The 11891-nt window shown below is 36.1% G+C and overlaps 1 protein-coding gene across 4 annotated transcripts in view; it reads right to left on the reverse strand.

Moving 5' to 3' along the window:
* The window catches only part of LOC126760742 (rho-associated protein kinase 1), a 33717-nt gene extending 22051 nt beyond the window's left edge, over positions 1-11666 (reverse strand). For 2 of the 4 annotated variants that reach the window (XM_050476609.1, XM_050476613.1), the window contains exons 1-3: positions 11509-11666; positions 10524-10595; positions 8039-9309 (exon numbers count right to left, since the gene is read on the reverse strand). In XM_050476609.1, the coding sequence (XP_050332566.1) occupies positions 8039-8061 (23 nt within the window). In that variant the 5' untranslated portion in view covers positions 8062-9309; positions 10524-10595; positions 11509-11666. The other 2 variants (XM_050476610.1, XM_050476612.1) reach the window with 2 other exon arrangements.
* Positions 11667-11891: the final 225 nt, after the last annotated feature.

Below are 11891 nucleotides of genomic sequence, written 5' to 3' on the forward strand. Positions count from 1 at the left end.
AAACTTATTATTTTTGCCAATAAATGTCAAAACATATGCGCATATGAATAATGTGTGTGAGTGTATCTGCGCATACGTAAATAAACGCGAATGAATGTGTGCATATTCTTTGAAAATGTGCCAAGTAATCGACTGCTGTAATAATTTTTGGCTTTTGCCCATTTAGCCACATTTGTTGCTGGACATTTTCACAAGTCGCACAATGAGAAATTAAATTTTAGTAGGTTAAATGTGTTGCTCTTTGATGTTTTTCTATTTTTTTTTCTCAACTTTCGTTATTCACATTTGTTGTTAGCTGAAATTAATACTTTTTTCTTAAATTTGCAAACATTAAAATTTGAGCAGACGCTTGCCCGCAATTGAAAACATTTCTTTAAATGAGTAAATGTTGAAGAAACTTTTTATGTAACACTTTAATGGCGTGCAAGTGTTTATATTTTGGGAAATTGCGACATCACTACGAATGTATGTTTGAAAATTTTCTGTGTTTTAGGTGATTTGGTGGAGACGATTTTAGTTTAGAGGAGATTGTGTTATTCAAGCGACATACATACATCAGACATCAGTACACATTTTTATAAATATAAAATATCATAATTCATGTACAAAAATTTCATCTTACGCGGCATTACAAGCAAAAGATTAATCGATTTTTGATCAGTATGTGCTTTCTTAAAACATAAACAAAAAATCCAAATGACAAGAAGCAGTCAATATCATTTCTTTTCAATGGTTTGACTACGGCTGTCATTGAATTTGACAGATATATAATTTTGCCTTAAACCATATTAACTTGGAAGATTATGAGGTGGAATAGAAATTGGAATCATTATTACCAAAGATCATACTGATTATAGAGTACATCAGTACCTTACTGCACACCCTCATACACTCGATTGTTTTCTAATTAAAAATTGTACATTCAAAGTAATTGGCATTCGACACACACAATTTTAAAATTCAAATTGGCGATAACCAATTAAAAATTTGGTGCGTTAAATTCACATACTGATCGCCATATTGTTCGTTCCTTCCAGCTACACAAGCATTTGATGGACACAAATTTCGGCGAAAAATCTAGCACAAAATATAAATCAAACGCTATCTTAATTTGGATCGCTCACAATTAAAAGTTTGCATTTAAATTGCAAACAATATTTTAGCAACGAGTTAGGCAAATTCAAATAGCTCGTTACAGGAAGCGACGATTTGGCGAATCAATAAGCAAAACAAATCAAGTAACATATTTGAATGACTTATAATGCAAATATCGTTACTTGGAAAAAGACACAGAGGCGTTAAATCACACGAAATACACCGGACATGTCCCGTAATGTCAGTGTGAAGCGACTCGCTGCCAAGTGTTAGTGAACTAAGTTCAACACATTATTAAAGTGTAGCAAAGTACGAACTTTTAATTGCATATTTGCGAATTATAATATTGAAAGAGATATGTAAAGAAGGGAACGAACTGATTTTTGAGGAGTGCATGTACTTGAAAGCACATGAATCCAAAGCGTACCACATACAACTTATACCCTAAAAACCATATAGTCGAAGTACGTTACTCGTATATGAATACGAAAAATGAAGAATGTTAAGAAAAACACTAAAAAAGCAAACAAATGCAAATACCATAAAAATATCTGTAAATTTCCAGCCTAATAGAGTGGTACGAAATAAATTATTTATCAATAAGCACTCGTAAGGTGTGATTTCATCACCGCCCGTCAGTCAGTCAGCCAGTCAGTGTTCTCTCTTAATAATATATCGAGCTTAAAATAAAGCATGTTGTTGTAATATTGCTGCCCGTCTGAAGTGTAAGAATGTCATGTGTTGTACATATATGTATGTATGAGTAGATTTGTACGTTGACAGGACAGTTATCAGCGACAAAACATGCGCAAACACAAGGCAGTAAAAGGCATGGCACACAGTAATAAACACAAAAAAAGCAAAACTCGCAACATACATAACTCATAATAAATAGAGACGCCAATTGAAATTGAACAAATTTCAAAGTAACGAAAATCCAAAAACAAAAATATGTGAGTGAAAAAATCGTTAAAATCTATCATTTTTGGTGCTGCTGATGACGATAAATTGGCGACAACGATAGGTGACAATAACAACATCACCACAAAAACATGACGAAATCACTGTTAAAAAAGCTACACAACAACAAAAGAACAAAAAATAAATAAATTGCAAAATGAATGAATAAAGTATTTATAAAGCACAAGCACATATTGGTAATCGACAACTCACTGAGCAATTGAAATATGAAAAAATATAAATTCAAAGAATAACAACATTATTACTACGAGATAGATGGTAAAAAAATTAGCTGAAAAGTGTGTAGTTACGAGGATTGTTCAATAAGCGGTTATTGATAATGAGAAAATTGTTAAAGGCGGGACAAATAAATAATAAATGGCGGAGAAGCATTTTTTAATTTTTTTAAAGATTATCACAATATAGTCTGCTTTATTGAAATTTAACAAGATGTAAAACAACATTTGATCAAATTTGACACGGACTGGTACATTTAAACTGCGCGCGCAAGCTGAGTCGATAATAATGAATCCTAAATTGGTAGTTTTTTAAGTGAATTTTGATCTGCAGATGTCAATTAGTTGGTGTTTGTTTACGAAGCGAAAATTTTGCCTGCTGATTTTTAGCGTGGAAAAAAATTAACAATTCGTTGAAGACACTAAAAACAAGTATATGGAAAATTGTATTGGATCAGGAGCCTATTTCGAAGGCGACTAGAAATATTCGTATTAAAATACGTGAAAAGGTGTTTTTTGTTAGTCCGCATCAAATTTGATGGTATGATAAAAATACAGCTTTCTATGAGAAAAATAAAGAAGAAGCATGTGAAGGAACTGTTAAGGTACCAAGTTTTATCAGCAACTTAATGCAAATCATGATACTTGATATAAAGTTAATTGGGCGTTATGTTTAAAACAACGGCAGGTGCCATCAGCTGATCATCAATCTCAGAGTAAACGACTTCTGTGTACCCTCACTCAAGTTCACATATTTATTATATGGGCCCAGTAATCGATATAATACCTGACCTCATACCATATTATTCGTTAAGAAAAAGTTAAACTGTCATAGGATCGGCAAACGAGCACAAGCTGTACAATAAAGGAGCACTATTGATCAGTGTAACGAGCACAATTAATAAACACACAAAAGCGTTAACTCCCACTTGGGCGGGGTGTGCCGCCACGACAATTCGAGCGCAAATTGGGAAAATATTTCAAGGTCGCAATCAAAATGCCAGCGTGGCGCGCGTACAAAACGCACGCAGAAAGATGCCATATTTTTTTTTTTGTTGTATAATGTGTACATTTATGGAAGTGTTACTGTTTTGTTGGTGTTGTAGATTTTTTACGCAACCGAAAAGCGCAAATAATTTATGATTTGACGCCAAAAATAGCAACAAGAAAATTACCGCTCATAATGGCTGACGTTGGCAAACATTTTTATTAGTATTAATATTAATATTATTGGCGGCGAAATGTTTTCGGCAGCAGCCAAGGCGATTGGTTGTCCAATATAATGCTTTTTAATTGTTATTTTTTATTTTTGTTTTTTTGGTTATAATTTTTACTTTATACGAAGCGCACGCAGATTATCTAGTGTGTGGCAGTGGCATTTTAATCACACGAATTCGCTTAATTGTTTGTTTGTTTTCGAGTGCGGTGAATAAATAAACGCACGCCGCACGACGCAGACGCCGCACAGCACCCGGAGTGATGTGCCACTTGGCTGGATATGATTTGGAGCAGCAGATTTAGGGCGCGAATGTGAGGCGCGCCGCACACACATTCGCCGCTCTACACACGCGCGCACGCGATCACGCAATGGCTTGCATAATTTTTTTATATTTTTTTGTTTTACAATAATTTACTTTATTTTTAATTCAATTCCATTTTAGTTGCATTCTACGCACGCGTAAACACAAAATGCCGAGGATCAAATTTAATATTCCACATTTGAATTTTACATTTTATATGCGAGGGTTAAACCATCTTATGCAAACACCTGATATATAAATATATATTCATAGAATTTTAATTCCGATTATCATTCTAGTTTGCTATTCACCACGATCACTAGCAGCGCTGAGGGCGCATGCGCGAATGCGTTAGAGACCTGTCGTCCGGCCAGCAGACCGTTCAACGTCCGAGCATGCAATCAACACACCAAAAATGACTCAGCGCAGTGCGTCGACAGCGCAGCTAGAAGACATCACCTACTCGTAAGGCGCTTGCGCAGCGTTCACTTGAAGAGCAAAAATTTGTCAATTGCTCGCGTAGCTTCTCAGCCAAGTGATTTTATGAATTTGTTGCTTTTGTATTTTACTTAGATTTCAATTCAATTGGTATCAAAAATGGCGAAATTTATTAAAAGGCAAAGTCAGTGCCGCGTACAGTGTTGCCACTTTGTGTAAAATTAATAATTACTTTGAGTTGAAAAAAAAGAACAAACGTTAACTTCGACTGCACCGAAGTTATAATATTCCAAACAGGCATATAAATATATTTATCTTGATCCTAAACCACGAATTTGAATGAAAGCTCTACCGTTCCCACGACAGTCGGGTCTTAATAACCGGAACGGACTCGGATTTTTATCCGGCCAAGGACTGTCAACTCGGTAGCATGCCTCAAAATCACTTCAGGAATGTTGTTGTTGTTTTAGCGGTTACCCAGTCCCCGTCAGGATTAGTTAAGTTGTCGCCGACGCCATCCAAGAAACATGCTGTTTCGACGGAGTCAGATGAGTGGGGTTAGTGGGGCATGCAAAGAGGTGGCCAGTGTCATGTGGATGCTCATTGGACGCAGGACATATATTGGATATGTCAGGTTCTATTCTGAATAAGTAGGAGTTTCAGCGCAAGGGTCAATCTCGTTTCTCACGGCAACTCGAACTCTTCGCGTGCTATGGATGGCGGTTTGACTCCGAGTACGCCAGTCACTGGAAGGGAGTCGGTGAAGGTGTTGATAGTTCCACTGTGAATGGCGGTCAGTTCTTGTCGGAAGTTTGTTGCGTTCGAAGTGTGGTCGGCATATTGTCTGATGTCGTCGAGGTAGTTGAGGAGTGACCTCTTGATGTTCCTAGGGGCGGTTCCGCAACAAGCAGGCGACTGCAAGGGTGATTTCTGCGAAAGCATCCTAGCAGGAACTTCCAAGAGAGGAGTTCATTATGCTCCTTAACAGGGCGCATACGAGGCTCACTATGCAGGTGTTTGATGGGAGATATCAAGAGGCATCCTATTCCGGACTACAATAGGTGCAGTATTCTGACAGGTCTGAAGCTTCCTAGTCTGCGCTTCACTGCATCCAGGCGATCATATTGGCGCGGCGTAGTTAAGAACCGGCCGGCCGATTGCCTTGTAAATTGCCAACAACGTTTCTTTGTCCTTTCTCCATGTGCTGCCGGCTAGCGGCTTGAGGATTTTGTTGAGCTCTGTACTTTGGCGATAATCGCAGCTTTGTGAAGTTAACGTGGCACTAGTTCTCGTATATACAGACAGACGGACATGGCTAAATCGCCTAGTCACCCTAATTATTTATTTATATATTGTAGTGAATTGTTGTTGGTTTAGATAGTTTGGTCCCTGAAAAAGTGACCAAATCATGTTAACTTTTTTGGCAGTGGCAACACTGATCACAATAGCAATTATATAGCAGCGCGCCAACACCACTGTGCATTTTTGTTGGTGCTCAGCGCGAATTTTTCGCATTCATTTTCCATTTCATTGGAAGCTTTTATTTATTGCTATTCGGTGTTGGTTGGGTGCCAAGCATCTCGGCTACCAGTGGCCAGCTGGTGGCGGTTCGGATGGCGTCTGTCCAGCAGCGTTTGATTGGTCCCGCAGCTCATTTGCGCTCACACGCTTGTCACCAAACGCACCGATCCATTTTGCTGACTGGGCTCCGATGCGACAGCAGCGCAGCGGCATACTTCTATAATGACAGTCAGTATTCAATGCTTGTCCAAAGTAGCGCGCGTCAGCGGTTTTGATTTTTTATTTTCACTTTTGTTTTCGATTTCATTTTGTTTATGTTTCTTGAGTTAATTTGGTTTTTATTTTGGTTTTGCAGAATTTGTTCGGCAACAAATTTAATGTTTTTTTTTTATTTTCATTTGTTACAAATTTTTCAAAAATGCATTTTCGATGTACAATAACTCTTTTGGTTGCGGCAATGCACATAACTGCCTATAAAGTAAGGTGTTCGCTCGCTCGTGTTTGCGTGTACATGTGTGTGTGTGAGTGTCAGTTACAATGTTTGCAATTAGTTGATGCGCGAGCGGTTCGCGCTTTAATGGTCTTTTACACCGACGTTGCGAATTATGGAAAGAACAGAATGCCGAAAAAGTTGCAAAAGTCGAAAAAGTTGCAACCACCGCAACAGGTAAATGTTACATACGCGTGTGCACTCCATTTGCGGTTAGAGTTTCCATATCATTTTTTATCTACATCCATCCATCCAAACATCCATAAATCTATATAAACTCTTATGAGCACACTTGAGCTCAAATATATGTATATATATATGTACATATGACGTATATGTGTGTGTACATGTGAGCATTAATCTAGATTTGGACTAATTAACTCGTAGTTAGCCGATAGTGATGAATTGCAAAGCCATGGGGGGTTTCACCATACACCTTTGTACATATATATTTTGGATACAAGAAGATAGGGGGCGGGAGATACACATTTGCCTCCAAACGTAAAGCTTATAACTGAAGCTTTACTAAAAAAAAACCAAGAGAACGCTAATTTCGGATGCACCGAAGTTATAATGCATTTCTTGTAGCATACATTGTTGTTGTTGTTGTTGTTGTTGTAGCGAATGCAAACAGAAAAAAAATGTTTAAGAATGTTACCGACTGAACGGTCCCTAGACGCATAAAAATACCGATCGGTACCCAGTTCCCACGACAGCCGGTTCTACGCACCGGAATGGACCCGGATTTTATCAGGCCAAGGGCTGTTTTTTCGGCGATCTAACCCCGTTTGGATCGGTGAGTATTAATTTAAGTAACCGACCGGTTCCCGGTACCCGTTACAAAACACGTACAAGCGACTGTCGAGAAAACGCACGATTTTTATCTTCTTGATTTTCATTTCTTTGTCTTGATCGGTCAGTTTCTATGGCAGCTATTTGTCAAAGAAGTCCTATATCGTTTTTAACAAATGAGCTGCTTTAGGGAGAAAAGAAAAATTTGAGATCGATATATCAAAAACTGAGGGACAGGCATAGCGAAATTGACTCAGTTCTATATCTTATTGGGCCTTCGACGTTTACTTCCGAGTGCCACAAATTACAAAAACTAACTGTTAATAATAAACGCACACTCCAGGTTCTCGTTTAATAAGTTTTTATAAATGTATAATGAACAGCTTGAAGACCCAGATATGTTTACATCCAAAACTGGGTGCAATTAACATTTAGTCAGAACGCCATATATTGCTATCTAAATTCCTCAAATCTTCTGATATTCGTAAAAGGGAATATTTTTATTTACTTAATTTGTGAGAAAATCATTGGCTTAGTTAAATTACTTAATTTGCACAGCCCAAAAACTGCACTCGTGCTGAAATGGATACCGGCTCAATATATACAAATGCTCGAAGTATGCACGAGATTGGGCAAGTGTGAATATAGTTTGGTGAGGTGTGGCAAAAAGTGTAATACTTGGCATAGTTGACCAAACAACTTTTTTTTTGGTGAACCATTTAGGAATCTACATTAATTACATTACAATCTAAATATCGGGTTAAACAACGTTGCGCATATAAACAAATATATTTTAATTTTAATTTTCTGAGGAAAACAAAAACAAATATAAACGATGCTCTTAGATCTACCCTTGACATTATATGAGCAGTAGAAAGAATAGAGCAAGCAAAACGCGAAATTTGTAAACCAAAAATAACTTATATTAAAAATGCTTATTAATAAAGTAAAACTATCATATATATAACTATACAATATATACTAACCGTCTCTTCCGTTCCTCATCCATAGTGTCGCGTTTGATGTGCTTGTTTTTCTGTTGTATTTGATTCGCGGCGATTTGCTTTCGAATACACACAAATAAAAGGAAATATTTTAATTATTGTCTTTGTTGTGTTGCTATCTTTGTTATTAATGTTGCTTTTGTTTATCGTGTTTGTCGCACACACTGTGCTCCACCGCATAGTAGCATCAGTTGCACGCTTTTGCATTGGATTGCCGCTCGCTGGCGGCGTTTGGCATTATCGTTATAAATATTATTTTAGACAATGCTTCGGGTGCTGTGGCTTGTGTTGGGGGCAGTAGCGACATTAAAACGAATTGTACGTACGAAACGCACTTCCGCCACAAACTCTGTGGCACGCCGAAGATGACGTTGGTGAGTAGCGGTTATAACCGTTGTAACGAGAATTCTAAGATGCAAGACTTAAGCTCCAAATAGCTAAACAGAGTAAACATAAAAAGAACTTTTAGTGCACAAATCAACAGCTACTTTCTAAGTAGGTCATTGTCCGCCATTTGTCTATTTTTCATATAGCTGGCGACAATTTTTTGCTGTCTTCATCCAATTACAATAAAATGTGTCTCTACTTATTCACCACGGACTTTAGCCTTTGCGAGCATTTTGCCTATGAGTTACGCGATTTTTGACACTTCCGACAGTTTGTTGTGTCTCTTTAAACTGTTTTTGACGTCAAAACTTCACAAAAAAAAATATTTTCACTTTGTTATTTTATAGCGTTTTTTTGTTCCTAATTTGTTGTTTGCTGGTCGTGACTTTTTACTACTGCAAACATTTTTTATCGCTTTTGGGTGATTGTCTTCACTTGTGGATCATTGTTTTTGTTTCTTCCCCCTATAGGGTTGTAGTGTATCCGGGTGCACACTTAATTTACTCTATCTTCCTGTGTTTCTATATGTACTTGTAGTTCGGTACAATTAAATGTAACTTATTTGCTTCTTTTTATTAAATTTATTAAACTTTCATTGGGTATTTGCTGATTTTTGATAAATATAATACTTTTTTGTTTAACGTTCACGCGACTGTTTTCAATGACGGTTTCTGGCACTGATTTACTTCACTTGTTATTTCGCATATGTATTGGTTTATTTTTATTAAAATTCCTCATTCGAAGTTGCTTCGCCGATAAGGCTAACGGAGTGGGAGTAGCCAAGTAACTTTTTTTTATGTTTTTAGTTTCAGTAAAGCAGGCTTTAGAATAAAACCAAAATCACGTTATTCGGCAGAGAACTTGTTCTAAAAAAGAATATTAAAATAGGGTTTTATTAGTCATGAGAGCTTAGTAAAATTATAAACATACATATGTATAAGTAATTTATTTATTTAAATATTTTTTTGTATTATTTATTTATAATAACCATAATTTATTTTTCAAATAAGTACGTGCTTTTAAGAATATATAAATATTAAAAAATACTTCTATTTCGTAACTTATTACACAGTACAACAGCTAATCTGGGGGGTGAGAAATTCCAAGTCAGGGTGATGGTACTAGGTCAGTATAGTAAAACCCTCAAAGGGTTTGGCGTTCATATATGTCAGTTTTTTTTATGACAATAATCCCAAAAATGTTCAACAGTGTTATTTATTTAATTCGGGAGTAGGGTTTTCAAATTTTTGTTTGAGTTTTTTTATATTAAATGAATGCAAGAATGTTGTTATCAAGTCGATTGGAGCAAAACTGTCGATGTTATGAGTATTTTTATACCTGTCTTATGAACGTTTTATTTTAGATTTTAAAACCGTAAAGCCTTTTTGCCATAACTCACGTTTTCCCAAGTCGATCCTCTCATAACTAAAAAAAAAACTACTGCACAGATACTTCTGCAATTTTGAACGCTATTTTTAATCTTAGCGTAAAATTTACGAGACAACGATGGGGAGTTATTTTCAAAACTGGTTACAACATTTTACAATTTTTATCTGCAAAATGTTCCAAAAGTATAAAAGAAATTAGATTTCGAAAAATACTTTCTGGGTTACTAAAGATAAACGATTATCTAACAAATGAATCTCGGTTTCGAATGATGCAGCTCTCTCTTTTTTCCGAGACACGTTCGAATATTTATTATAAAATTACTATTTCCACATAAGTACGTGCAATATACAATATATAAATAACAATAAATATTTTGACACGTTACTTATTATTTATTTAAATGAACAGGGACCTTTAATAGGGAAAATAACTGGTATTGCATTTTATTAAAAATACTTGTAAGAAACGTTTATCGTTTGAATTTGCATTTCATTTAAATATTACATATTCAATAACAATAAATGGAATATAAACATTAAACGTGTAGCTAGCACCCTCTAATTATGACAAGTCATATTTCCGATTGAAAATAGAAATATACATACATGTATGTATGATGTATGTATATATACCAGAGTAAATTAAAAGGTACAAATGTGTATATTTTATATTAAATATTTGCATAAATTACCTGCAAACTCAGCAGTTCCAGCGTATTATTACAAAGCACTGCCGAACCGAGTTAAGCAAACGGAAGACAATACTGCAACACAAAAGAGACAAGAGTCAAAGTCAGTCAGTCGGTGGGCCACTCAGTTAACAAAACCAACAAAGCGACGGGCCAACAGAACGACCCTTCATTCTGGCAGCCAGACAGGCAAGCGTGTTGTAGACGGAAAACGAGACGAGAGACGTTGAACATACATGAATGTACGTAGAACGTGGATAACAAAAAGATCAGAAAATAATAGAAGAAAATAAAACCGAATCGCGAACAACGGAAAATACCAAATGCTCCACAGTTTGCCTGTCGGACTGTCTATAAGTTTGGATATCGCTTGCTCAAACACTGAATCATTGGTTGAAAGGTGTTGCAGACGTTGGAGGCGAACTGATGAGGTCACGAGACGTCGCTAAAAAAAACAAGCAAAGCAATAGCAACGTTTATGATGCGTTGCAATTACGCGGCGGAAACCACTTGCGGAATCTAACTTCCGAACGTAAGAACTGCATATATCTGAGTGTTTAAATGCGTTCTATATTTGTTTATCATAAAACTATCTTCTTATATTAATTGGAACTTTCACAAGGTTGTGCACCACTTTTATTGCCAACCTGAAGACATCACTAACAAGAGCGTTTCCACTGTTAAATTGAACTAAAAATTCGGTTATTACACCAATTGGCCTCAGTAAATGTATTAACTTTGCTAAGCTTGCATGAATAAGTTATTCATTTTCATATCACACACATTCACTTTTATTCACGCTTGCTTGCGCCGAATTTGCGTATGAAGTTTGCACTATAAAATTCAATTTAACTTTTTACTTTAGCTTCTTTTGGTATTTCAGCTCTTATTTCTTTTACACTCTACTTCTTTTCTTCTTAGCTTAGCAGCGAGTCACTGTTGCTTCATCACCGATTTACAGAAAAAACACTTTGGAATTCTTCATTACCTTGTTGCACTGCAATATTGTGCTAACAACCACTCTTTCGCACAGAAATTCTACTTTTTTGGAAGATTTAAAATTTTAGAAATTTAACTTTTTTGAAGAATTATTAAAAGAAATTCGACGGACAATGAAAATATCTGTTCGCCGTCTACTTTGCATACACACTCACACACATGCGCGCATACGTCAGCGGCTAGTAGATGAGAAAAAGTCAAAAACACCATTGCCAACATTCCAAGAGTCAGGGTTGCAACTGAGAGATTTATATTCAATGAATTCTTGCAAGTTTTTTAATCTATTACAATAATAAGATATTTACAATTAATACCAGAGGATACAATTTAACGGCAAACTTTTTTCACTTCAAGACTATAAATTTTCCGAAT

This window comes from Bactrocera neohumeralis, chromosome 5 (assembly GCF_024586455.1).
Source record: "Bactrocera neohumeralis isolate Rockhampton chromosome 5, APGP_CSIRO_Bneo_wtdbg2-racon-allhic-juicebox.fasta_v2, whole genome shotgun sequence".
NCBI lineage: Eukaryota > Metazoa > Arthropoda > Insecta > Diptera > Tephritidae > Bactrocera > Bactrocera neohumeralis.